At 47.8% G+C, this 27,918-nt stretch overlaps 1 protein-coding gene and 1 long non-coding RNA gene across 2 annotated transcripts in view; one reads left to right on the forward strand and one right to left on the reverse strand.

The window, feature by feature from the left end:
• Positions 1-27,413, forward strand: part of MTOR (mechanistic target of rapamycin kinase) — a 124,432-nt gene extending 97,019 nt beyond the window's left edge. The window contains exons 35-58 of the mRNA XM_043924194.1: positions 195-320; positions 414-545; positions 4,237-4,352; positions 5,310-5,427; positions 8,916-9,167; positions 9,842-9,942; positions 10,624-10,720; positions 11,850-11,948; positions 12,248-12,370; positions 12,547-12,729; positions 13,139-13,273; positions 13,474-13,648; positions 14,914-15,049; positions 15,661-15,808; positions 16,426-16,548; positions 17,871-17,953; positions 19,015-19,087; positions 19,546-19,620; positions 20,000-20,135; positions 20,778-20,843; positions 22,937-23,017; positions 23,293-23,373; positions 25,648-25,753; positions 26,462-27,413. Of these exons, the coding sequence (XP_043780129.1) occupies positions 195-320; positions 414-545; positions 4,237-4,352; positions 5,310-5,427; positions 8,916-9,167; positions 9,842-9,942; positions 10,624-10,720; positions 11,850-11,948; positions 12,248-12,370; positions 12,547-12,729; positions 13,139-13,273; positions 13,474-13,648; positions 14,914-15,049; positions 15,661-15,808; positions 16,426-16,548; positions 17,871-17,953; positions 19,015-19,087; positions 19,546-19,620; positions 20,000-20,135; positions 20,778-20,843; positions 22,937-23,017; positions 23,293-23,373; positions 25,648-25,753; positions 26,462-26,477 (2,781 nt within the window). The 3' untranslated portion in view covers positions 26,478-27,413. The remainder of the gene's footprint in view (positions 1-194; positions 321-413; positions 546-4,236; positions 4,353-5,309; positions 5,428-8,915; positions 9,168-9,841; positions 9,943-10,623; positions 10,721-11,849; positions 11,949-12,247; positions 12,371-12,546; positions 12,730-13,138; positions 13,274-13,473; positions 13,649-14,913; positions 15,050-15,660; positions 15,809-16,425; positions 16,549-17,870; positions 17,954-19,014; positions 19,088-19,545; positions 19,621-19,999; positions 20,136-20,777; positions 20,844-22,936; positions 23,018-23,292; positions 23,374-25,647; positions 25,754-26,461) is intronic.
• On the reverse strand, positions 4,505-14,934 carry LOC122708091. Its single transcript, XR_006345001.1, has 3 exons — positions 14,830-14,934; positions 5,003-5,069; positions 4,505-4,670 (listed from the first exon to the last, which is right to left on the reverse strand). It is a non-coding gene; the product is annotated as an uncharacterized LOC122708091 (long non-coding RNA).
• Positions 27,414-27,918: the final 505 nt, after the last annotated feature.

The following is a 27,918-nucleotide window of genomic DNA, read 5'->3' on the forward strand; positions in this document are numbered from 1 at the left end:
AGGCCTTGCTCTGTAGCTTCTCGAATTTTGAAAAGTTCCTAAGAGGCATTCACTCACAGTACCCTTCTCTTGAGAAACATGAGATTATAAAAATGAATCTTTTTTTTTGTTTCGGGGTGGGTTTCACTGTTACCCATGAGCGGGTATAAGATACAGCTGAGCATATATCTAATCCTCACTTCTGAACATTCCAGGGCTGCCAGCGGATCGTGGAGGACTGGCAGAAAATCCTCATGGTGCGGTCACTAGTCGTCAGCCCTCACGAGGACATGAGGACCTGGCTCAAGTACGCAAGCCTGTGTGGCAAGAGTGGCAGGCTGGTGAGTGTCCTGCCCCCTTGGTGGGGTGGGGGCTGAGGAGGGAACGCTGCTCCTGGTCCAGTTCTGTGTCTAACCTGACCTCTTGTCTTGAAGGCGCTTGCTCACAAAACCTTAGTGCTGCTCCTGGGAGTTGATCCATCGCGGCAACTTGACCATCCTCTGCCAACAGTTCACCCCCAGGTGACCTACGCCTACATGAAAAATATGTGGAAGAGTGCCCGCAAGGTCTGTACCTGACTGCAGCAGTAGACCACGTTTCTCTAGAATACTCGCCTAGTCTGCTTCTCACTGCCTTCTCCAGGCCAGAAAGGAGACAGTGTCCAAACCGCCATGTCAGGGAGTTCGCTTCTGTGGGGAGGCTATTTGGCCAGATTTCAAAAAGTGAATCACATTTGAGAAGATGCACGTATACTCATGGATCAAACCAATGCATGTAATGACAGTTCTTTTTATGAGCAGCTAGAATGTGCTGCAACAGAAAAAGCACAGCTTCTGGGTTGTGTTTTGTTTTTTTCCTAAGAGAAGTACCCAAAAAAGCAGTGTGTTTATGAAAACACAGACTGAAGCTTTCGTAAGACCAACTTGGTTTTTCAGACTTCTTGTCTCCTCTCCTCTCATCAGTTTGGATTCACAAGCAGCAACACCCAGGGTATAATGCTAGAAACAGTGGGGAAAGTCATCTTGAAGCCAGTGTGGTATTCCTCTGACTTTATTTACAGACAGGTCCTTGGGAAATAGATGTGACTTCTGGTGGGATTTTTTTCTATTTTATTTTTAAAAACAATCTCCTTGGCTGATGGTGGTGATTAACCCAAAGTAGGTCCTGGAGGCACCGTCAGCACCTGCTTTGGCTCCTCGTCATCCTCCTAAGGAAACAGGAGGGAGTCCCAACTGTCTTCTCCCTCTTGTGCCCACAGTGTCCCTGAGGTGAGGAAGGAACACACAGCAGCCACTGAAGCCATGGCTGTGGGAGATATAAGAGAAGAGCAGTCAAGTCTGGGCTAAAGGCTCACTTGGGAGATCCTTGGACTGTGGCTGGGAGTTGACCTCTTCTGTGGGTGCTGGGTTCTGTGACTCTGAATGCCACCCAGGGTGGGAGCCACAGCTGTGCACCCAGGTCCTGGGTCTTTGGGGCATACTTCAAAAGTAATGGCCCAAGTGTCCTTCTCCAAATGTGCAGTTTAAGGTTTTTCTCTTTTGTTGTTTGGGAGGGCATGTTTGTTTAGTCTCTGTTTAGTGCATCTCCCAAGCCAGAGCACTTCTGATTCAAAGCCTGCTCTTCCTCTAGGCAAATGAGAAAAACAGAAGGTGTTGGATCTGAATGTAGTCTGGTTTCCTTCCTATGTGTAGCCTCCAAGTCTTTGAGTCTTGCCGAAGGCAGGCATAAGGAGTATCTTGGCTAATATCTCAACCGCGGAGTGGCTTCTTTCAACATAGGACTACAGCCCAACTTCACAGATTATGGCCTTTTCTTAAGAGCCCGCATTCTGGAGGCAGACCACAAAACCACATGGTTTAAAGATTTAGAAATCAATTTAAAATTAGGTAGGTGCTTGAACTTCAAGCCTGGAGCTAGAGATGCCACATCTTCATAAGAGTTCAGGAGCTACTCTAAGAAGACTGACTATTAATACTAACTGTGCCGTTGAACAAGCCACTTTACTTCTCTGAGTGTTATGTTCTTCCTCTGTAAATAAGGACTGCCTCAGTCAGGTGGACATGGGGAAAAGCACGTCCCCTTCTGCAGGAAAACATCAGGCAGTAGGTGTATGGCCACTGTTCTTTTAGAAGAGACAGTTCACAGAATCTAGAGACAGTCTGGTTCCTTCTGTGAAACATCACTAAGCCAAGAACCTAGTTCTTGCCAACAAGCTCCCAGGCAGTCAAGAGCCAGAAGAGTCTGCCCAGCTCACACTCAGCCTAAGAGAAGCCCTGTCCTCCAAGTGAGTGACCTATCTGTAAGAGAGAAAGAATCATTTTTCCCCCTCCTCATTTTCCTAGAGATGGAGAAAAGGTTTTTTAACTTGTTTTTTAATAATTATTTACTTATTTATGGCTGTTCTGGGTCTTTGTTCCTGCATGGGCTTTTTTCTAGTTTCAGCATGTAGGGGCCACTCTTCATTGTGCAGGGTTCTCTTTGCAGTGTTTCTCATATTGCAGAGCACAGGTTCTAGGACTCACCGGCTTCAGTAGCTGTGGTGTGTAGACTCAGTAGTTGCAGCTCCCAGGCTCTGGAGCACAGGCCGAGTAGTTCTTGTGTGTGGGCCTAGTTGCTCGCAGCATGTGGGATCTTCCCAGACCAGGGATCAAACCCACATCTTTTGCATTGTAGGCAGATTCTTTATCAGCTGAGCCACCAGGGAAGACCCAGAGTTATCTTCCACCTTTGTCATGAGAGGTCAATTCTCTTTTCTCTTCCTAATCAGATTTAAGTCTAGTCAGTATAGTTCCCATAGAAGAAAAACTGAAAGAATACTTACCACTTCCCAGGTGTGGGAGGCTAATATAATTCATTTTTCAAAGCCAGTGGTGAGGAATGAAACTAAAGGCAGATGTGAGGGAGACAGGTGTCTTGTTAAGTGTTAGAACATGTGTGTGTCTGCCCTGTCCTCATGTGTGGATTAGTTCCCTGGTAAATTGTTGACATGTCATTTTTCTTCTGGGTGAAGCCCTCTGTCTTTTGATGCCAATTAATTAATTAATTCCTTATATATTAAAATTATCTGAGGTTTGTTCTGGCCCCCAAGCAAGGGAATTTCATTTTCCTTCGGAGCTATCATTACTAACATGTTTCCACTTTTAAAAAAGAAAGAAAAACTTATATAATTTATAAGGAGATCATTTTGACCTTATTTATTTGAAGTGTTGGGTTTTTCTCTCCTTTTCTGTAGCAGAAAACACACATTCTCTTTCATTTTCTGTCCCATGCCATTTCCCCTCTCTGTGTCAGTGGATTGGATTCCACTGTTTTTCCCATTTGTGCTTCTCATGTCTGTGTGCTCTGTCTGTCTTCATCCTTGAAACCCTTTGAAGAGTTTGGACTCTATTTATCACGATGCTGGTGCGTGTGGACATGGCAGGTTTATGCAAGCGGCTTGTAACTGACTCCCAGACCTCTGAGTCTGGCAGTTCCACTATCTGTTACTAACCCAGATGCCTCCTGCCACTTTGTATAAAATCATGTTAAGAGATGGAACTGCTTGAGGACCCTCTGAAGTCTTTGCTTCTTAGCCAACCTGTTCAAATAAAGGCTTTGCTAGTGTCTTCCCCACTCCACTTCGATGTATGAGGGGCCTCATCCCATCTCTGTGTTCTTATTTGGGTACTGAAGGTCCTATCAGATCTTTTTAATGTATTTTATTGAAATATAGTTGATTTACAAGGTTGTATAATTTCTGCTATATGGCAGTGATTTAGACGTGTGTGTGTATATACACCAGGCACACTGTTTTTTATATTCTTTTCCACTGTGGTTTGTCCCCGGATCTATTAGATTTTTTACACTGTAATTTTTCCTGTGCTAGTGTCCAAGGTACACAGTGTCTTAAACAAATACTAAGGGTTCACTAGCCTGAAACAACTCCCAAGAAGTCTGATTTCCCCCAGGGCAATATATTGATAGTGAATTAAGCAGTGGTTTCCGATTACTTCATATGGATTGTTATTTGGGGAAGTTGGGCAAGTAGCTTTTCTAAGGCTTGTTAAACTAGTAATTGCAGTTGGCCAAGGAGAGTTACTCCTTGAGTTGAAAAAATATGAATCCTCTTGACAAATGCAGCCATCTCTCGGCATCATGCCCTGGCGCCCTGTCCTACCCCCATGCTCTGGGGTGTTCTTTAGGAGAGGGTGAATGGCAGTTCCTTTCCCCTGGTGTTGGGCCAGACAAGTGACTCCCTGCGCCTGTGTCCTACTACAGATTGATGCCTTCCAGCACATGCAGCACTTTGTTCAGACCATGCAGCAGCAAGCCCAGCACGCCATCGCCACCGAGGACCAGCAGCACAAGCAGGAGCTGCACAAGCTCATGGCCCGGTGAGCTCCCTACGGTCAAGCCTGTCACACCCAAGCCCTGCCCCATCAGCAGCCTCTGCCCCATGCGCATGTTCAGGGCTCCCAGAGCAGCCAGTTGCTTGCATCTCTCTCACCTTTTCCAGGAGGGGCCCAGGCAGCTGTTGAATCATGCTGCTCCACAGTCTCTGCCACTTATTTCCCCAGGACCCAATAGCCCAAGAGCACCCGTGTGCTGTTCTCCTGGTGTCCAGCGTCAGAGTTAAGACTCCTCGCTTTCAAATGCTGCTGGTTTGATGTGTGACTTTAGATAATCTCTCTGTGCCTCAGTTTCCTCATTATCTAAAAAGGGGATAGTAAGAGTTCCTTTTCCCTTAGGGTGGAACAGGATGGTATGAGGATTAGTGGAAAGAAAATGTCAAGCACTTGGAGCAGTACCTGTAACAGAGTAGCAATCAGTGAATGTTAGCTGTTAATTTCATCATATAAAGAAGGAAGGAGGACGTTGCTGGCAATCCGGTGGCCAAGACTCCATGCTTCTACTGCAGGGACCTTGGGTTCCTTTCCTGGTCAAGGAACTAAGATCCCTGCATGTAGCATAGCACGGCCAGAAAATAAGGGAGAAGCCATAAAGCAATCAATAAGAAAATTTGCTCTCAGCAGCTGCCACTCACCGAAATGAATTTGGGGAAGCCAGGTCCATTCATCCTCAGTATGCCAGTTACCTGGTTTATGTTAGCACTGAAAGAGAGCAAGAAGAAACCATCCTTAAAAAATTGGTGCAAAAAAAAAAAAAAAAAATTGGTGCCCAAAACCTGTCTGTTTCCCTCCAGGTGGCTGAAAATCCAGGTGGTTCAATCGTGTTGCCTCCCTAGACTGGGAGTCAACCGTAGGAAGGCCATTGTGCTCCTGGGACGTCGTCGTCCTCGGCAGGGCTCTTCTGAGGAGGGAGCAACACAGGGTTTGTTTCTCTGTTTTCAGATGTTTCCTGAAACTTGGGGAGTGGCAGCTGAACCTACAGGGTATCAACGAGAGCACGATCCCCAAAGTCCTGCAGTACTACAGCGCTGCCACGGAGCATGACCGCAGCTGGTACAAGGTAACCGGAGACGGGAGTGAGCCGGGCTTCCCGCCGCTGCCTCCAGATGCCGGCCAGTGCTCATGCATCACCGCAGAGCCTCGGTGGCCTGGTCTGGTACCGTGAGTTTGATTCTTTGAGTGCCACGATCTAGTCAGAGGTCTAACTGATACAGAAAGATTGAGAGATTCTTTCAGTTGAAAAAGCTTTATTACACCATGAGTGTGTACATGGCTGTGGAGATGCTGTCGTCTTTTTATTCTTCTTTTAATGGGAATATAGTTGCTTCACAGTGTTGTATTAGTTTCTGTGTACACTGAAGCGAATCAGCTACGTGTGTACATACATCCCCTTCCTGTTGGACCTCCTCTCACCCCCTCCCCTTATAGGTCATCACAGAGCACTGAGCTGAGCTCCCTGCCCACTAACTAGCTATCAGTTTTACACACGTAGTGTATGTATGTAGTGTATGTATGTATGTATGTCTCCCAATTAGTCCCACCCTCCCCTAATCACCTGTGCCCTCCTGACCACTCTCTGCATCTACATCTTTCTTCCTGCCCTGCAAATAGGTTCATCTGTACCATTTTTCTAGATTCTGCATATATGTGTTAACATGCAGTGTGTTTTTCTGACTTACTTCACTCTGTGTGATGGACTCTGGGTCCATTCACATGTTTATGTATGACCCGATGATGTTCCTTTTTATAGCTGAGTAATATTCCGTTGTATATATGTGCCACATCCTCTTTATCCATTCATCTGTCGATGGGCATTTAGATTGTTTCCATGTCTTGGCTATTGTAAATATTGCTGCAGTGAACATTGAGGTACATATCTCTTTGTGAATTATGATTTTCTCAGGGTATATGCCCAATCGTGGGATTACTGGGTCCTGTGGTAGTTCTTATGGTAGTTCTATTAAGTTTTTAAGGAACCACCATACTATTCTCCCTAGTGGTTCTATCAATTTACATTCTCACCAGCAGCACGAGAAGGTTCCCTTTTCTTCATATCCTCTCCAGTCTTACAGAGTCTTAGCAGCTCATTTTCCTAGAGCATCTGGACACACAGTTAGTCTCTGGAACTTTATCTTCCCTTGTAGTCTCTGGAACTTTATCTTCCCTTGGGTCATCTGTTCCTTCCCAGCTTCTTTATGATTTCCATCCCTGCCTGCTCCTCATCTAAGAACTGAACTTTCTGTTTCTGTTGGAAAGCTCGGAGTAACATCCTGTTATATGTTAGGAAATTTTTCAAGAAGATAAAGAAAACTAGAAAATGTATAAAAGCTTGACTGGTAGAGGAATAAGTCTTGGAAGTATACACCTCTGGTGAGAGCATGCTTTCTCATATTTTTTTTATATCTTTTCTGAGGGGCCGCCTGATTAGACTATCTGTGAGGCAGATGTCATCCACTCCTTTCCGGTGTCTCTTTAACCTGCTGATACTCTGGGAATGAATCCTTCTGGGGTCAAAACCTACATCTGAAGGCTCCAGAAACATCTACAGTAAAATTCTTGGCCTGCTTTAAGCATGTATCAGTCTGATCTGAAAAATGCCCATTTTGTGAAAGCAGCAGTAATTATTCTCTCTAGGACAGCTTCAGTCCAAGACTGGAAGAATATGTCCAGTGAACACTTGACCAGTTAGAGCCTTACAGATTAACACTGTGTCCTAACCAGATTACTTTCCTTCATTCAACTTTTCTGAAAGAAACAAATCAAAGGAAAAAAAAAAAACTGGCTTTAGTCTGGGCCTATTGAGTCTGTGCTGTCATCTCCCGTCAGTGGTGCCTGTTAGTCCCACGTGCCTGCAGGACTCCTTCTGTCTTGTTTGCTGTGACCCCCAGCTCACTGTACATATACAGGTATTTGTGGATTAAACGAAGGTATGGGAAAGCTGAGCCTGGGTCATTGTAGGATTGTTATTCATCAAGTAAAAGTTGATTGTGATTCATCTACTCTGCTTAGCTGGGGAAATGGACACTTCCGTGTTAAAGCAAGGTTTTTAGCAAGAGATTCAAAGAAATTTACCAGTTATCCAGAAGGTTCCAACTATGAGTGGATTATTTAATGTCTTGCTATCACTGCAAATTTACAAGGTCCCAAATCAAATTCTTCCTCATGCCTTGTGCACCAGGCAGTGCTATCTCAAAGCATTACTACAGCTCAAACCCTCAGAGGTGTGAGTAGTGAGCACCAAAGGCTTCTCTGGGTGGCAGTCACTGACCACTGATCTCTGACAGGCCCTCAGCCAGGTGTGAGGGACAAACAGTGAGTTGCCCTCCATGGCTGGCCTGTGCTCTTGGTGTGCCCCCTTTCCCACTGTCCTCTGCCTGGCTAAGACCTCCACCTTCACTCTCTGAACTTCTGCTCTCCTCCATAATCTGTTTTGTATCTGCTGCCAAAGGAATCTTTCAAACCCATCTCTCTCTTTTTTTTTTTGGCAGAGCCACACTTTGTAGGATCTTAGTTCCCTGACCAGGGACTGAACTCGGGCCCTAGCAGTGAAAGCACCGAGTCCTAATCACTGGACCACCAGGGAATTCCCTTAACCTATCTTTTTTTTTTTTTTTTTTTAAACTGTACTTATTTATTTGTTTTTGGCTGTGCTGTATCTTGTTTGTTTCTCTCTAATTGCAGCAGGTGGGGGCTGCTCTCTATTGTGGTGCACAGGCTCCTCATTGCAGCGGCTTCTCTTGTTGCGGAGCACAGGCTCTGTGGGGCACTGACTTCAGTAGTTGCAGATCCCTGCCTCTAGAGACTGGCCCAGTAGTGGTGGTGCACGGGTTTAGTTGCAGCATGTGGGATCTTCGCAGACCAGGGATTGAACCTATGTCCCCTGCATTGGCAGGCACCTTCTTAACCACCAGACCTTCAGGGAAGACCCTTAACCCATCTTTAAAAGCTCTGTTGGGAATTCCCTACCCTCCTGCGTGTGTCCTAAGCTTCAAGCACATGTCTTTCCTGTGAACCACACTGCTTGCCCACCTGCATCTTCATCTCTGTTCTTACCGGACACCCTTGCTGTGCCTTCCTATTCCCTCCTCATCCATCTAACGTGGCTCAAGACCTGCCCCAAATCCCTCCTCCATGAAGCCTTCCCAGCCCTGCACCTGGCGTTCCTGTTGTCTCTCCCTCGTTGCCCCATCCCATTCTGCCTATTTGCAGGTCTTTGAGGGACCTCTTCTCTAGATGAAGAGGTCGTGAGTCAAGGCCCATGGCGTGCTCCTCTTCACATGCCCCCCCATCCTACATCACCCACCGCAGTCCCTGATACAACAGATGCACCACAGAATGAATGAATCACATTGGACTTAGTGAAACGCCCCATTCCCAAGTGTTCTGCTGAAGTGAAGTGAGTGGTCGCTTTACTGACCACTGAGACAAAAGGGCAGCCCTTGCTTAGCCTCAGCTGTGGCCTCATACCCCTCGAGGCCCTTGATACCCGAGCCTCCTGCCCCAGCTCTTGTCACAGCCCCCGTGTCTGTCCTCCCACCCTGCCCCCAGGCCTGGCACGCGTGGGCAGTGATGAACTTCGAGGCTGTGCTCCACTACAAACATCAGAACCAAGCCCGCGACGAGAAGAAGAAACTGCGACACGCCAGCGGGGCCAACATCACTAACGCGGCCACTGCTGCCACCACGGCGGCCACGGCCACGGCCACGGCCACCAGCACCGAGGGCAGCAACAGCGAGAGCGAGGCTGAGAGCGCCGAGAACAGCCCTACCCCGTCTCCTCTGCAGAAGAAGGTCACCGAGGTACCCGCCCCCACCCCCGCCCCCACTGTCACGGACTGACCCGGGCACCAGGCACCTTGAGGATGGAGCCCTGGCTAGCCTTTCAGGAGCCTGAGGCTCTGCTCTGAAGCCCCAGAGGAAGCCGGAAAGCATGGCTTGCCATCTGGCACTGTTTAGATGGTACTTCTGTGTGTATATTTGCGTTTGGGGACCTGACATAGCCTCCGTGCTAAAGAATGAGGTCCTTGTCGTGCTTCCCACATGGCTGAGCTCATTCTCCTAATGCCCGGCACCTGTGTGGGGGTGGCCTGCACATCTGCGGGCCCACTCTGAGCACAGAGCCCAGCAGAATCCACTGTCTGTTTTTTTCTCTCCCCTGGGGCAGTCAGTTCAAGTTCAAGCTCTGGGGCAGCTGATAAGCTCAGAGGTCAGCATATTCAGGGCCTTTAGCCCCACCTCCTCTGCTGCCCTGTCCAGGAAGCCACTGTTACCCCAAGATATTAATAGTTAAGGCACCATTGTAGTTACTGGGTGCTTGCTACATGTCAGGTACTGATCTAAAGGGTTTTTGTGCATTAACTGATTTAATACTCATAACCACTCTTGGAGATGTGCTGTTTAGTGGGCTGTTCTGCCCATTTTACAGATGAGAAAGCTGAGGTGGGAGTGTCACTAACATACGTGTATTCCAACAGGATTTGTCCAAAACCCTCTTGATGTACACTGTCCCTGCTGTCCAGGGCTTCTTCCGTTCCATCTCTTTGTCACGAGGCAACAACCTCCAGGACACACTCAGGTATCAGGAAGGGAAGTCCTGGTGGGGCCATGTCGGGGGCAGGTCACAGGAGTCACCTGTAAAGTCCTCTTTCCCTCCCCACCCCCCATGAATACATCCCAGAGTCGCAGCTGACTGGGCCTCACTCATGTGGGTGAAATCTGCAAAGATGAAGGAGCAGTGCCTGAAGACTCTGGTGTGTAACCTGTTATGTAGGAAGAAGCAGCCCAGCTCTTTCTCAGAGTGTTGCTAGAATCCCTTCAGCTTTCGGAGGTGACTCTGAGAGGCCCAAACAAATGGCACGGGCCAGTCAGTCCAGAGGCTGTCAGTGTGTGGCCTCGCTGCATCTGGGGGTTTCCTGGCTAAGTGCCAGGTTTCCTAGTTTCTGCTGTGTTAGAGGCAACTCTTCCTACACATGCACAGCTTATCCATGGACTCATCTCTTAGATGTGTGAATTGGTGCGATGGGGATACCTCTCTGTTGTCTGGAGTGAAATGGTCATTCCCTGGGGGTGATCTGTGTCCAGTAAGGCGCTGGCAGCCATCACCACCACCTACTCCCCAGGGCTCCTGAGACCAAGCATACTGCAGTCACTGCTCTGGGACCCTGCCGGTACTGCTCTTCTAAAGAGTCTTAAAGATGAGAGAACAGGCAAAACCGGGCAAATTAAATTTTCTATGACTTTCCTTTTTCTTTCCCAGAGTCCTCACCTTATGGTTTGATTATGGTCACTGGCCAGATGTAAATGAAGCCTTAGTGGAAGGGGTGAAAGCAATCCAGATTGACACTTGGTTACAGGTGAGGACACTGGGTTACAGGTAAGGGCACTGGGTTACAGGTGAGGGCACGGCGTTACAGGTGAGGGCACTGTGTTACAGTTGGGGACACTGGGTTACAGGTGGGGACACTGGGTTACAGGTGGGGACACTGGGTTACAGGTGAGGGCACTGCGTTACAGTTGGGGACACTGGGTTACAGGTGGGGACACTGGGTTACAGGTAAGGGCACTGGGTTACAGGTGAGGGCACTGCGTTACAGGTGAGGGCACTGGGTTACAGGTGAGGGCACTGCGTTACAGGTGGGGACACTGGATTACAGGTGAGGGCACTGCGTTACAGGTGAGGGCACTGGGTTACAGGTGAGGGCACTGGGTTACAGGTGGGGACACTGGATTACAGGTGAGGACACTGCGTTACAGGTGAGGACACTGCATTACAGGTGAGGGCACTGCGTTACAGGTGAGGGCACTGGGTTGCAGGTGAGGGCACTGGGTTGCATGTGAGGGCACTGGGTTGCAGGTGGGGACACTGCGTTACAGGTGGGGACACTGCGTTACAGGTGAGGGCACTGGGTTACAGGTGGGGGCACTGGGTTGCAGGTGGGGGCACTGGGTTGCAGGTGAGGGCACTGGGTTACAGGTGGAGACACTGGGTTGCAGGTGGGGACACTGGGTTACAGGTGGGGACACTGGGTTGCAGGTGAGGGCACTGGGTTGCAGGTGAGGGCACTGGGTTACAGGTGGGGACACTGGGTTACAGGTGAGGGCACTGGGTTACAGGTGAGGGCACTGCATTACAGGTGGGGACACTGGGTTACAGTTGAGGGCAGTTGGTTTACAGGTGAGGACACTGGATCACAGGTGAGGGCACTGGGTTACAGGTGAGGATGGGTCAGGTCTTGCTCCTCATCTCTCTTGGAATCATGCAGTGTTGAAAGGAACAAGGAAGCAGGCACTATACAGTGGATCAACCCCAAGGTCAAGACTCCATATTTTCTTCAGTTCCTTTAGAGAACTGAAGAGAGGGAATCATTTCCATGCCCAACAGTATCTATCAAACCAGGTGCAAGAGCTGTTGATGGCTCAGAAGAATAACTAGAGTTGTTTCCACGTCTCATAGGCTGCATACTGTGTCTTTCTGAATATCAGGTTATACCTCAGCTCATTGCAAGAATTGATACGCCGAGGCCCCTGGTGGGACGTCTTATCCACCAGCTTCTCACAGACATCGGTCGGTACCACCCGCAGGTGCGTGGAGATCCTGGGCAGTTTTCTGTCTAACTGCTGACCTTTGATTTGGCCATCAACCTTTCCTAAAGCTGCTCTAGGGACACAAATGCCTCTGGGAGCCAAGAGTCCGTCCTGCCCCAGGAGGGTCTGCCCAGCTGGACAGGTCTTCTGGTCTGCCCAGGGTCTTCTGGAAAAGAAAGAATTCCGCCCAAGGCCACACAGCCCCTGCCTGGTAGACTGGGATGAGTGTCAGCACCATACTCTTGTCATCCTCCTTTTACACATGTTTGCAAACGCTCCTTCTGTGCTTGCTTCAGGCCCTCATCTACCCACTGACAGTGGCCTCCAAGTCCACCACCACAGCCCGGCACAACGCAGCCAACAAAATCCTGAAGAACATGTGCGAGCACAGCAACACCCTGGTGCAGCAGGCCATGATGGTGAGTCCGGGCGGACTCGAGCCACCGAGCAGAGGTCTCGAATGAGCCGGCCTTCCTTCCTCAGGGCAGGGCCGCGTACTCCCTCTGCCGGAAAGAGTCCCTCCTATTTCTCCAAGACTGGCCTTTCTGAGCTTAGCTCACCCTGGGCACGTCCCTCCTTCCCCTTTCTGATCCAGGTGAGTGAGGAGCTGATCCGAGTGGCCATCCTCTGGCACGAGATGTGGCACGAAGGCCTGGAAGAGGCGTCTCGCTTATACTTTGGGGAGAGAAACGTGAAAGGCATGTTCGAGGTGCTGGAGCCCCTGCACGCCATGATGGAGCGGGGACCCCAGACACTGAAGGAAACATCCTTTAACCAGGTATGGTATAAAAAATGACGTGAACTGACAGGACCCCAAAGTCCTTAGCAGACTCCTTTCCCTCTAACCTTTCTGCTGACTTGAATAAAATGTATTCTGATGGAGGGAGGTCACAGGATATAAAACACCAGAAATAACATTTGTCATGAAGTTACAAGAACCCTTCCGAAACTTTAACTGGAAAACCATGAGGTTCCTCACAGGGCCATCTCGTCTCTCTTCCAACCTCACTTCACCTGAGAAGCCATCCTGAGGGTGGGGCTCCGGGACTAGAAAGCTGCCTAGCAACCCAGCCAGTGCTGTCTGGCCAGCGTACCCTCCCGAGCAGTTCTGCTGCCTGCTGGGGACTCAGAGTTGGGCTTAGTCAACACAAGTGACACCTTGCGCATTCTCCTGCTTCCCCTCTCAGGCGTATGGTCGAGATTTAATGGAGGCCCAGGAATGGTGCAGGAAGTACATGAAATCAGGGAACGTCAAGGACCTCACCCAAGCCTGGGACCTCTATTACCACGTGTTCAGACGAATCTCCAAGCAGCTGCCTCAGGTAGGATCTCATGGTTCTACCAGGGTTACCAGTCATTCGCTGCCTGAACATTCTGACACTAAGCCCCCAGCACCTGGCTCCACTTCTACCTGCGGACTTTGGGACAAGTCATGGCTACTAGCAATCCATTGAAAAATACGTAAATAGCATTTCAGTTCCTCCTGAAAGGCAGAAAGCTAAACTCTGGTAACTATTCACAGCTCACATCCTTAGAGCTGCAGTACGTCTCCCCCAAACTTCTGATGTGCCGGGATCTAGAACTGGCTGTGCCAGGAACTTACGACCCCAACCAGCCCATCATTCGCATTCAGTCCATCGCGCCGTCTCTGCAAGTCATCACATCCAAGCAGAGGCCCCGGAAGCTGACGCTCATGGGTAAGGCCCCTCGTGCACTTTTGGTACTTGAGTCGCCCTCCCAGCCCAGGGGACCCCTCCCCTCCTGACGCAACTGCTTGCTGTCCACACTGCTGACCTTTCTCCCATGAATTGAGAGTGGAGTGGAGGACATCCTCACTGGGACTTCTAGTTGATTCCTCCTGTTGTGCTTCCTTAGGTGAGGCCTATCAGCCCCACCCCAGAGCAGGTGGAAGGGAACCGTGCAGGCCTACAGCGTGGAGGGGGGGTCTGGCAGGGGGCTGGTCAGGGAGCAGATGAGGAAGAAAGAGGCTGCAGATGCAGCACAGCAGGTGACAGGCCACGTCGAGGAGGGCCACCTGGGCTGGAGTGTCCTTCTTTATACTTCACATCCTCTCTTTGTGGGGATGCTTTGTAAAGTGAACTTAGTGAAGCAGTAGTGCGGTGTGCTGCCAGGAGGGTGGTTTTGAAGGCCTGAGTGTTCTGCTGGTACTTGGAGCTCTTGCACCTTTGGTGGTGCTTGTGTTTCTTAAACGTGATTATTCACCAGCAGTGGCGAATGCTGGTCCCCGGGTGGTTGTCTCTCTGTAGGCTGGTCTCTTCTAATACTAACATGCGTGTTGGTCAGCTTTCAGCAGCTTCTAACTAAAGAGACTTTAACGAAGGAATGTTTTCAGAGGCACAGCTGAGTTAAGAGGGCCAGAAGTATGAAGTGTATAATTATTCACCCCCGCCCTTCAGACCTAGAGGGCACGGAGCCCAGCAAGGGCTATAACCTGGAAAGAGAGGGCATCCCCTGACGCCATGGTCCAGACCAAGGGAGGGAGCTACTTCTAGAACCGGAACCTGGCTGGTTGTCAAGGGCAGGTACCCCGACCTCTCCTTCTTCCACCCTCTAACCTCCTGCCAGTGCCCCCATTGGCCAAACACCAGGGAGCCCAGGGGATGTGGTCTCTAGGAGTCAGGCTTCTAAGGTCAGAGCAGAACAGAGAGTTGGGTGGGGAGGTGACATGTAGAGTGACCATCTCTGTACAGACTCATTCCTGGCCCTTGAAGACAGAGCTTTTTAAAAAACTTTACTTACTGTTGATTCGAACATCTTACTGGGGGACCATCAAAAGGAAGGCCATTCTTTTCATTCTAGGGTGCATTTCTTCCATTTGTCAGGACAGTGTAACTGGGTATGGTATGTGTCTGCCAACCTGCAAATGCAGCAGTGGTCCCCCAGCCGACAGGATGGAAACCGTCTGATCCTCGCTGACTGCTCCCCACTTCACTCCCCACAGGCAGCAACGGGCATGAGTTTGTCTTCCTTCTGAAGGGCCACGAGGACCTGCGACAGGACGAACGGGTGATGCAGCTCTTCGGCCTGGTCAACACCCTTCTGGCCAATGACCCGACATCTCTTCGGAAAAACCTCAGGTATTCAGGATGCCATAGAGATGGCCCTAGATAACTAGAGAAATCTAGTTATTTCTTACTTCTCTTCCAGGTCGTCACTTACCTTTGCCAAGTAAATGATTCTGTACCTGATAGGAGGTCATCAGTAGCCAAGATGTCAAAGAGAAAGACTCTCCATTGGTTTCAGAATGTTCTCAGGGGAAGTCCTTCAGAGGACTCAGAAAGGAACATTTCATGGTCTTTAGATGGGAGATTCCACAAATTTGATGTGTTCTATGCCAAATGAAATGACAGCCCTAACAAGCCCTTCCTGTCCTCAGGCTTCTCTCACTCCTCTTTCTGTTAAGAACATGGATATTAAGTGGGGAGGTCATTTTAGGCTTAGAAGTCATCATGGGATTGTTCCCCCAAAGCAGTGCGTTTGTTAGGCAGGTTGGGAATACTGGTGGTACCTTCATACCATCAACCCCGATTGTGTTTTAGGCTTTATGCTTTGCACCACGTCCCTCATCACACGCCCCACAGTAGCCTTGTGTGGACAGGCGCATTAAAACCAGTTTGCATGTGCCACAAGTGGCTCAAAGGTCTGCTCTGTTTTCTGTTCATTGACCCTGCTTTCCTGTGGGCTTTAGCATCCAGAGGTACGCCGTCATTCCATTATCAACCAACTCGGGCCTCATCGGCTGGGTCCCCCACTGTGACACACTGCACGCCCTCATCCGGGACTACAGGGAGAAAAAGAAGATCCTTCTCAACATCGAGCATCGCATCATGCTGCGGGTATGTAATGAGGCTGCCAGACCCAACCCTTCAGTGTCTTGGAGGCGAAGCTCGCAAGTCAGTTCGGGAATTGGTACAAATTTGTTTTCCTTGTTCCATCACTGAAAAGTCTATTCAAGGGAATTAGCTATTGACGAAGGATTAATGGTATAAGTCTTCAAGCAGATAACCTTTTCTAAGATTAAACAAGGATCCTAAAGCCCAGCAATTGGGTTTTCATCACCCTCCATGAGACTGGACGGTATTACTCATCAGGCAACATACATCTGCTGATCCTAACACTGTACACAGAGCGCTGACTGGCTGAATGGGGAAGCAAGGAAGCAGTGTTCAGTAGGTGTGTGAGAGAGAAAAGTAAAAAAGTGTTTGAACCTCCCAGTGCTCTCATTCACGCTAAGCTGGTACCGAGGCGAGGCCTGATGCCTGCCCCTTTTGCCCTGGCCCCTCCTGTGGTCCTCAGGTTAGAGTGGCCACTGCTTCTCCTTATTCCCCTTCTCCTTTCGGTGGCAGTGGTGAAATCAGAGCCCCTCTCTGCCTGGCCTCAGAGCCTTGTTGCTTCCAGGCTGTGAGTTGCTCGTCTTGGGTTCCTCTTTCACAGCACTTGTGTCTTGGTGCAGATGGCTCCAGACTATGACCACCTAACTCTGATGCAGAAGGTCGAGGTGTTTGAGCACGCCGTCAACAACACAGCTGGGGACGACCTGGCCAAACTGCTGTGGCTGAAGAGCCCCAGCTCTGAGGTATGACGCCCCTGCCCCCGGCCTCCCCTCTCCCCGGGAATGGCTTGTTTGCCCCTGTGCCCCTGGTGGACGTGGCCTGTGACGATTAGCTGTGGGTGATGTGTAGTCTTTTAGAGCAGAAACCGAATGGCTGAGCCACGCAGTCTACCTGTAGTTAGTCTCATGTTTCAACCATTGCTTACAATAGTATTTTATTAAGGCTGTTAAATCTTTTTCATATATATTATTAATTTCCTATTTATCTGGTTTTTCCATTTCTTTTAATAGTATGTTTCTAGGTTTGAAGTTTTTGTTTTGGTTTTGATGTACATTTTTAAATGTTAGAAGTTAATAGATTTTTTAATCCTTTCTTTAAAGTTTCCCTGACTTTATAGTTAGAAAGGTTCTCTCCACCTCAAGATTTTCTTGTACTAATTATAAGATTTGTTTTTACACTTAAATCCTTAATCCAAGTTGGAATTTAAAGTTAGGGTATAGATTTTATTTTTTTAAGGTGATTAACCAACGTGACAGTATTACCAGGGGCTTCCCAGGTGGCGCTAGTGGTGAAGAACCTGCCTGCCAGTACAGGAGATGTAAGAGACACGTATTCGATCCCTGTGCTGGAAAGATCCCCTAAAGGAGGGCATGGCAACCCTCTCTAGTATTCTTGCCTGAAGAATCCCATAGACAGAGGAGCCTGGAGAGCTACAGTCCATGGGGTCGCAAAGAGTCGGACACTGCTGGAGTGACTTAACACACACACAGTATTACCAGATAATCCGTCCTCTCACCACTGTAACAGAGTCAACTTTTATTATATACTAAATTCTTATATGCCCTTGAATTTCTTTCTAGAATTTCTGTATCATTGATCTTTCTATTTATCCTCAAGTATCCCACTGTTAATACAAGTCTTTTCTCACTAGTTATTTACATTTAATTTTTTTCTAGGTAAGTTTTAGGATCATTTTGTCAAGATTCCCAAGAAAGTGCCAATGAACTTTTACTGAAATTACATTAAATGTATTAAATAATCTGGAAGGATATTACATCTTTTCAATCTTAAGTGGATATCCTTAAATGGATATTTTCATTTACTCTAGTCTCTGTATTTCTAAGCAAAGTTTAATTTACTTAGTGATCTAAGTTCTACACATTTCCAATTAAGTTTACTCTGAGCAGAGTTTATTAAATTTGTAATTATGAATGATTTTTGTTCCCTTATACTGGGAACAAACTGGTTATTGTTGGACTGTAAGCAAACAACTGATTAGGGTATAATTGTGTTGAAAACCAGTTAGTTTTCAGAGCCTCGGTTCACATGTGCTTCTGTGTTCTAGGTGTGGTTTGATCGAAGAACCAATTATACCCGCTCTTTAGCAGTCATGTCTATGGTTGGGTATATTTTGGGCCTGGGTGATAGGTGAGTGAATTTGTTTCTTTGAATCTTCTTTCTCCATCATATAGTTTTCTTGGATGATTTCATTTTGTTTTCCAGTGAGCCTTATGACTGTTTGGTACATGTTTATATTTCGTACTTTAGGCGTTTTTTGCAGCATCAGCCTTAGTCCCCTATTATTGTCCATGCCATCAAAACAGCATGTCAAACTAAAGAGAAGAAAAACCATAGTTCAAGGAAACTTTCTCCATAGGTTGGTTTAATGTATTAAAAACCACATGAAATCCAGTTGATTTTATTGATTCAGTAAACATTTATCAATCATCACTATGCTAAGAGAAGTAATCCTATTTCTATAATTGAAACCAACCAAAGTAGATCCCTCTGATAGTTCTACATATTAAATTTCATCCAAATGTACTGACTGCAAAAGTCATTTAGAAATGTTCAGAAATTTTAAAAAATAATAATATTCTGATGTCTACAGTTTTCCTTCTGGGATCATTCTCATGCACTTATTTGAGAGTAAAAAAAATTTAATCCCACAAAAATAATAAATTCCTGTTTTTAAAAAACTTAGTAGAGCACCTGTCCAGAATACCCAGATGCTCCTGCCTGGAGGGGCTCAGGGACTCAGGCAGATGAGAGCCCATCTCGAAGAGCCTTGTCACTCTGAGGTGCCAGCACTGCCAGAAACCTATGACCATTTATCCTGTGACCAAAGACCTTGGGAAAACAAACTGTCTTGGTATCATGGGGCAACTTGTGATTCACACAGATCAATTCTCATTTGAGCCCTAGAGCAGGGGTCAGCAAACTTTTTCTGTAAAGGGCCAGATAGTAAATATCTTAGTCTCTGGCCTTACAGTCTCCATCACAAATACTCATCTCTGCTGCTGTAGCATAAAAGCAGCCCAAAACAGTGCATGAACAAATGAGCATGACTGTGTTCCAATAAAAATAATTTGCAAAAGTTGGGAGTGGAGTGCTAGCTTTGGCCTGAGTGCTGTCACTTACCAGCCCCTGGCCTAGAGTCTCACAGACCTGGGAGCTGTTCATCCGAGCTGTTCTCTCTTGTTTCTCAGACACCCATCAAACCTGATGCTGGACCGGCTGAGTGGAAAGATACTGCATATTGACTTTGGGGACTGCTTTGAGGTAAGCACATGTTCCAGAACCCAGAGGACCACCTTCTACCCCACTCCGACCACTTAGGCAAACTTAAAAGCCCAAATGCCGTATTCTTACCCCTGATTCTTCTCTCAAGGTGATAGAACATCAGTCTAATAGATGAAGTACGTGCTTTTTGATTCTTGCCGTTACAGGACTCAGAAAAGGAGATGTTGGTTGAAGGCCTGGGCGTGATACACACTTACCTTTTTTCTCTCTCTCCCTCCCCACTCCCCCACCTTCTCTTTTTTTATTTTTAAATTTTTAGTTGTCTTAAATTCCAGCAATAAGTCCCATCACTAAACTAGACTCAGGCTGCTTCCTTTCTATGCTCTAATTGAAATCAGTGCTGGTGATGCAAAGGAAAGCCACCTACCTGCACCTGGCTCCAGCTGAGGAAGACAAGTCTAACCAGTGGACCTGGGTTTTCCCTTTATTACCCTTAGGTTGCTATGACCAGAGAAAAATTCCCAGAGAAGATTCCATTTAGACTAACGAGAATGCTGACCAATGCTATGGAGGTGAGTGGATGTTGGTAACAACTGCTTTGAAGTGGGACCAGTACAGTTCTATCCCCTCTCCAAGGACAGACTTCCTTCCTTGTTAGATCTCTAGCTCCCCAAATGCCCCGCTTATGCTGTAGTCGTATCCTCCTGGTATTGTCCATCCTGTTAGAAACGATCAGTCTTTAAAAGTCTTACCCAACCTTTACGCCAGACCTTGTTTCATATGAACGACAGTCCTGACCCTTTGCTCTGAGGCATGCCCAGCCTGGCCCCTCAGTGATGGCCATATCATCTCTCTGAGTGGGATGACACCCTCTGAGGTGATGCTGGGTGGTAAGGCCTTCGGGGACCAGCATGGTGACTTCCGTGGTGAGCAGCTCTGGCCCACCCGCAGGTCACAGGCCTTGATGGCAACTACAGGATCACGTGCCACACCGTGATGGAGGTGCTTCGGGAGCACAAGGACAGTGTCATGGCCGTGCTGGAAGCCTTCGTCTATGACCCTTTGCTGAACTGGAGGCTGATGGACAGTGAGTCTCAGCAAGAGCCGGGGTGCTGGGGCTCACTCCCTCCCACAGTGGGCGTAGCCAGTTCAGTCCTGCCCCCCTTCACACACAGAGCCCAAGACCCAGTACTCAGCTGCCACACCACTCTTCCACAGGGCAGCTGTGGTGGCTGGAAATCAATTTCAAGTATTTTTATTCACTAAGAGAACTCTGGTCATCAGTTTAGATCTTGATTAAAGCATTTTTCAGAATAAATAAGTACTCTGGTGACTTTTTTTAGGTTTCATGTTGAATAGCAGGCGGAATTTTTACAGGATTTGCAAACAGTTGTGCTATCTCAACAGTGTCTTAGTCTGCTCTTTATTCCGACCTCCTCAGAAGGCATTTACTAATCAGAGGCATCTTCTCCACTGCAGTTGTCACACACTCACTTGTTATCCAGTTTACATCATCTGAATCCCACTCAGCCATATAAAATGCCCCTCAGGATCAGATGCCTTGTGAACATCCACCCATTTACTCCTGAGTGTTATGTTTTTTGTTTTCTCTTAGTTATGGCTTTTGGGAAAATTATATTTTTATGATTAAGGGAAAGTATATCAGCCAAGTTTTTTTCAAATCAAAGTTGGAAGTGCTTTTTAACCCTCCTTTTCTTTCTTTCCCTAGCAAATACCAAAGGTAACAAGCGATCACGGACAAGGACAGATTCCTACTCTGCTGGCCAGTCAGTAGGTGAGTGCTGCAGACTCTGTCCTCCTTTTGTCCAGGGTATTTCTAGAATGGGGCAAGCCTTGTCACTGCCTTTAGAAGGCATGACTTAAGTAATAAGCATCTAATGTATTTTTTATTTAATGCCTCTCAGGAAGAAGTGGGTACCTAGAGCTCAGAAATTTTGATCACACTATCCAATCTTAACCTATATGTAAAAACACAATCAGTTAAAAGTATGTCTGAATTGGACTTCCCTGGAGGTCCAGTGGGTAAGACTCCACACTCCCAATGTAGGGGGCCTGGGTTCGATCCCAGGAACTAGATTCCACATGTCACAATTAAGATCAAAGATTCCATGTGCTGCAACTAAGACCCAGCAGAGTCAAATAAATTAAAAAAAAAAAAATTTTTTTTTTAAATTATGTCTGAATATTAGCCAGTCTTTAGCATGCCCTTTAATGGTGTCTGGGATGATTACTAACTATGTTACCTTAATTCTAAAGCTTTGGGAATAGCTCAGGAGTGGGAAGATGGGAGCAGTGGAAATGTACACACACTGCTGCCTGAGCAGCTAGGAAACCACAGGAAACATTGTTCCCAGGAATGTGGTCCACAAAGCAGGGTTACAGGGTTACAAGAAGATGACGCCCCTCTGAGAGCCAGAACGGGCTCTGTGTATTCCCTGCTCTCAGACGTCTTAGAGTCAAGCTGTGTGACACATTTACCTTTTCCCTTTGCCCCTTAACCCTAACCCAACCCTTTGACCCCCACATTCAACAACACCCTACACAGTCATATTTTGGAAATACCACTGGGATGTAAAACAGTTAAACGTTCTCTCCAAATACTTAGGCAACATTTGCAACTGGTTACCAACTAGGCCAAATGGTATTCAGAGGTATGAAAACAGTGTGACATACTGAGACTGCTCTGAGGAAGCACAGAACCCCAGAGTGTATGTGGAATAATAGAGCGGCACACTACAGTGTAGGCAGCTGCCATGTGGTTTGGTTGGGAACCAGGGGGTGGTAGGCCTTAGAAAGGAGGTATCACTCTGGACTGCGAGGGTTAAGGGAGCCTGTGGGCTGGTAGAATCGAAGCTGAGCCTTACTGGATGAGTGGAATCTGGATGGGTAGAGAGGAAGAGAGTGTTCTCGGCAGGAAATGGGCATCCTGGATCCACGTCATCCATGAATAGCTTGGACTCTACCCTGGACACTGTGATAGGACTTGGGATTCCCTGAATCACCCACAGTGTCTGGGGGCCTCATGCGGATGACTGGTCTCACCCAGATTATGTGACACTCACTGGTGTAACTCTCAGGGTCTGCCTTGTTAATACATTATTGGGTGACTCCCATGTGCCGCCTGTGATATACCAAGGGGAGTTAGGACAGCTTGTGCTGGTGGCACCAGTGGTGGTAGGCCTGGTTGCTTGTATGTGCCTCAAAAGTTAAGTTCCAAGGACTCATTAATTAAAGTATTATCATCACTAGCTTCACTTTGAAGACCTGTCATGTCCCAGGGCAGTGTATAAATAGCTTCAGAGTTCTGATTCTAGATGGCTCTCCTGAAGGCCACAGTCAGCAGAGGGTGAGCCTAAAGCCTGTGGACTTCTCCCCAGAGTTGATGTATGAATTCCTCCAAGGAATAACATTTCAGTCACGTGCGTGATCCTTTGAAAGCTAGTTTTCTTTATGTTATGACCAATTTGGGTCCAGCCAACCAAATTTTGTGGCCAGGTCTTTGGCCTGTGAGCCTATTCTGTATGTCAGAACATTTTATTAATGTTGTATGTTTTCATGCAGATTTCAAACCTTTCTTTCAGGGGGTGAGGGAGTTGTGCCATGCAGTTTGCGGGATCTCAGTTCCCTGACCAGGGATTGAACCCAAGCCACAGCAGTGAAAGCGCTGAGTCCTAACCTCTGGACAACCCAGGAACTCCCTAAAAAATGTTAAATTCATAAAGAGCATAACACGTCCTATCTCCTTTCTTCTCTGAGACAGGTGGGACAGGTGTTAAAAGGGAGATCGTACATGAAGAATTAGAGCTAATACCTTGGAACAGTGGCTTCTTGGTGTTTGAATTTTCTGCTGATTTTTTTTCCTCCTAGAAATTTTGGATGGTGTGGAACTTGGGGAACCAGCCCATAAGAAAACGGGGACCACAGTGCCAGAATCTATTCATTCTTTCAGTAAGTCCAGCCTCTGAGGAATTGCATCAGCTAGCTCATTAAGAAAAGAGCAGCTGTGAACACCAGGAGGAGGGTCAGTAAGAGGAAGCAACAGAACTGCCTTTGAGCAGCAAAGGTCCCATGAATTTCTCATTATATTCTGAGGACAAAGATAAACAAAGAGGAAGAATTGCTCCACACTTAACAAAAGTGAATATTTGAGAAAAACAGGGGTGTGCATTGAACCTGTTATGATGATCCAGTCTTACTATTATTTCTGCTTTTGTTTATTCCAGTTGGAGATGGTTTGGTGAAACCAGAGGCCCTAAATAAGAAAGCTATTCAAATTATTAACAGGGTTCGAGATAAGCTCACTGGTGAGTGTGTATATGTGTTTACTTAAAAGGAACATAAAACCTCCTTGAGTGGGTGTTCAGCCCGGTTTCCAGTGGTGTTGGTGCCTAAACTGTGACCCTGTGCTGCTAGCTGGACTATCTCTGAGGCCATCAGTGAAGGATCCTCTCTGATTCTCTAATGACCAATGCACTTCCTTTAAGTAATGTTGTTAATCTCGTTTTAACAGTGAAGTTTAACAGTAAAATTCTATTGAGTCCAAATTCAATAAAATTAATCATCATGGCCGAAATTAGAGCAAATCTGACCCCTTGGTTCAGTGCCCACCTGTGCTCAGGTAGCTGTACAGAGTGGAGGGCCTGGATGGGAGCACCGTGTACTTTTGAACAGGAGACGTGTCACATAGACCAAATGGTGTGATGTGGGGGTAGGAGGCAGGGAGGCCAAAGGCCCAGCACCACAGGTGGGGCCCTACAGGCCTGTGTCTCTTCCTCTGGCCAGAAAGTGACAAGAACACCTCACTCAGAAGGCGGTGAGGATGGACTGGGACGTGGGAGGCCCAGCACATAAGCTCTGTTGTCAAGGCATATTGGTTCATTAAGGACCTGCAAGTTCTAGATGTTGAAGAAACAGTGTCGGTTAAAAATAGGCATCTTCCCTGCTTTCATGGGACTTGGACTCTAAAGAGGAATACCGTTTTAAGTGAAAGAGAGACTAGGGCTGTGATGACAGTAACAGGGGAATTTAAGTCCAAAAGTTCCAGAAAAGCTTCCCTCAGCAAACTACCTAGGAGCTAAAATTTGCTAGAGGAGTTAATTAGGGCAGATTCTTCCAGGTAAAGGAAACAGCATGTGCAAAGACCCTGTGGTAGGAGGGAAGATAGCAAGGAAAAAAGGTCAGAGAGCCTGGCAGGCCAAACTGCCCCCAAGAAGGGTGAGAGGAGCATAATGCAAAGTGTTTGGACTCTGAGAGGGCCAGGGCCAGACCATGCAGGGCCTTCTGTTTTTACCCTGTATCTTGTGGGCAGTGAGAAACCACTGGAGGGTTTTAACGGGGTGGAGGGGAGCTGGGCAGGTTTCCATTGTGAGATCCTGCCTGCTCTGACTGTGGGGGGAGCAGGGGCTGGAGGGAAGGAAGCAGCTGCCACAGTCAGTGCCAGCTGGACAGCTGATGAGACAAGGGTGGCAGTGGAGATGGAGTCGAGAGCTGTTTAGGAGGAAAATGCAAAGGACTGATGATGGGCCGTGAGGGGTGGGGAGAGATCCAGGGGGGTTCCGGGTCTCTGGTGGCCCTCTGAGAGCTCTGATGAGCCTGGCAGCCAGAATAAAGCAGCAGAAGAGAATGCAAAGTGAGAGAGAGAAGGAACGGAGACAGGTTTCAAAGCTCTCAGGAAGTCTGGCTGTGCGGGGAGGAGAGAGGACATAGCCGAAGGGGGAGAAGTTGCATGAGCGGTTCTGTTTCCTTCAACAGGAGGAGGAACGTGTTTACAGAAAAGTGAGCACATGAGAGGGAGGGTTTGCAGACGTGAGTGAGAGGCAGGATGGTTGGTATTGTAAGGCTCCTGACAAAGAGGAGGTGGTGGGTCACAGTGCGGGTAAACTTGGCCTTAAATGGGAGGAGGGCCCACTCTCGGGGGTGATGGAAAAGAAGGGGGAGCTCATGTTGAACAAAGCTGGCACCTCGAACACAGCCCAACATATCAGGGCCCTGAACTCTGCCCTTAGTGAATCAGTGGGCTCTAGAGGAGAAAATGAGGTCCCCTGCCGAGGGTGAGGAGCCAGAGGAGAGGTTTGGACGCTCGAGAAGAGAAGAGAACTTCATGGTGGAGATGGAAGGGTGTATAGCCAGAGGAGCTGGCCAGGCAGTACTAAGCGCCCATGTAAGGCAGGAGACTATGAGTGTGTGATGAAAGCCGGCAGCACTGCAGGACAAGGGGCTGGAAGGAGAGGCTGGTAGGAGTGAAAGAGGCTCCTTGGCCACTTGCCCGACTCAAGGGTGATAATGGAATAGAAGCCCACTGGTCAGATCTTTGCCACTCCTGTACTCTGCCCACTGTAGGACTTTACCTACTGTAAACCAAGAGCCGAGTACATATTAGTGTGTTTGTTAGTATATATTAGGTGTTTATGGGTCACGTGGAGGTAAATTTAAAAATCCAAGTATTATATAGCATTTATATTCACTTATGAGGGGGAGCTGATTCAGGCTGTGTGGACAGTTGATCCTGGCTGGGGGACGGTGGAGCTGGGTGGTTGGTACCAGGTGCACACTGGACGCTTTTGTTCCTCATGTCCTAGGTCGGGACTTCTCTCATGACGAAACCCTGGATGTCCCAACACAAGTCGAGCTGCTCATCAAACAAGCGACATCCCATGAAAACCTCTGCCAGTGCTACATTGGCTGGTGAGCACCTCTGTTCAAATAAGCAATCAGGCCCCTACCCTGTCTGTGCCCCAAAGCCAGAGTTGCAAAAAAAGATGTTGGTGGGGGTGGGGGGGACAGGGATCCATACAGGGAAATTGGGTATCCATATAGGGAAACTGTGTCTCAAGTCTCTTCAAAAGTTTATACTCACTGGATGTGCTCATTGTTCCAAAAAGGAGAAAATGGAGACATATGGATGTGTATTTGGAAGGCAAACACCAAAGTGAATTAAAATGACATGTTAAATTGACTTAGACGAATAGGTGAGGCCCCCTTATTTGAGGAGTGGGGGTGTTCTTTTGGGGTTTTTGCTGTCAATTCAGAGATACAGGAAGGGCAAAGGAGAAGCAGCCAGAGGGGTGACAGAGGAGATGAAAAGACAGATTTATCATCAGCAATTGTAACCTCAAGGACCATTCTGGGGTCTGCTTTGATTAATTGCCTGAGGCATGCTTGAAGGTAGAAACTAGAGAGAGAGGGTGACAGGGAGGCATCCTTGCGGGACCACAGCAGGCGTCTGGCCTGGACTGGAAACGATAACACCTGTCCTGCACCATTAGCTGTGGGAGATCTCAAGGAGGGTCCCGGGGGTGGGCAGACCTTGCTGTTTCCATTCTCAGTGTATCTGCGTAAAGCTTTGAAGAAGCCCAGATTATTAAAATATTCCTTTTCTCCCTGTCTCATTAGGTGTCCTTTCTGGTAACTGGAGGCACAGACGTGCCCACAGCACTTCTCTTGAGGCTTTTGTACTTTGGTATCTGCTTCCACTAAACTGAAACCATGGTCAGAAAGTTCAGCTCTGAAATGTAAATGAAAAGAACTACTGTATATTATAAGTTGGTTTGAACCAACTTTCTAGCTGCTGTTAAAGAATATATTGTCGGAAACACAAGGCTTGATTTGGTTCCCAGGACAGTAAACACAGTAATACTACAGAAATCAAGCCCTTGATTTTGGGGAACAGAAGATCTATAACTTTAGAAATACGGGTTTTGACTTAACTCACAAAAGAACTCAGAAGTGTTTGCTGACAGGAGAATGGCCTAGTCGTTCCTCTCAACATGGACACAGCAAACTCAGCGCAGTCACGAAGCCTCAGGTCGTGGAGGACACGGATTAGGACTCTGGATTGTAAAGACGCGGAGAAGCTGACTTCATCGCCTTCGCCCATCTCATTACCTCACTGGTCCGTGGACGCAGCAACAACCCTCGCAAGATGGGCCAAAATGGGTGGGAAAGGTCAGTCTTCTGCCTCACCCACCACGCTGCGACATATACACTTCAAGCCAAGACCCGAGCCACTCAGAGGAGAGTCTGTTCAGATCGCCGGGCAGCCTCGACTGGGCAGGTGCACAGAGGGCATCACAGTGCAGGAGGCGGCCCACACTGGCCTTCCCGGCCTGGTTCTGGGATGTCTTCAGTGAGGTCTGAATGCCCTCCGTTTGGAGCAAGGCCTTGGAATACGGAAATGCTGTCGTGGAGGTGCTGACGCAGAGAGGGAAGGTCTAGTACATGTCGGGAAGTAGGAGCAAAAGAAATCTTACATGAAATGCACAAAGTATAAAGTGTAGCCATGTCTAGACACCATGTTGTATCTGAATAATTTTTGTGCCAATAAACGACATCAGAATTTTAAAAACATGAATATGAGTGGCTTTTTATTCCTGTATATTAGTCAGTTCATGAAATAAACAGTTATTCCTTCAACATTCACTAACACTGAGTACTGGGACTATGCAGGACAGGGTTCTATGTGCTGTGATCCCTGTCCTCGGGGTGTTCCCAGGCCAGACAAGACAGAGCCACATCTCTCAGGAGCCACCCGGCCACCTGGTGAGAAGAGAGAGCCGCGAGAGCCTTGGGTAGGGGGCACTGGTTCCACTGGGAGCCTCACAGAAAGGGGACACTTGCCAGGGGTCTTAAGTGGGAGTGGGAGTCCGTCAAATGAAGCAAGTGAGGACGTCCTCATCAGAAAAGAGGTGTGAAAGCACAATACAGTACAGGAAGGGCACGTGTGAACCTGAACCATGTGAGATTTCAGGTATTAGGCCGCTTTTTATACATAAAAACAGCAGTTTCACACACTGGGACCTCACAGTTCAGCATGCCCGGCTCAGTGGTCACTGGGAAATAAAGGGACTAAA

This window comes from Cervus elaphus, chromosome 14 (assembly GCF_910594005.1).
Source record: "Cervus elaphus chromosome 14, mCerEla1.1, whole genome shotgun sequence".
Taxonomy (NCBI): domain Eukaryota; kingdom Metazoa; phylum Chordata; class Mammalia; order Artiodactyla; family Cervidae; genus Cervus; species Cervus elaphus.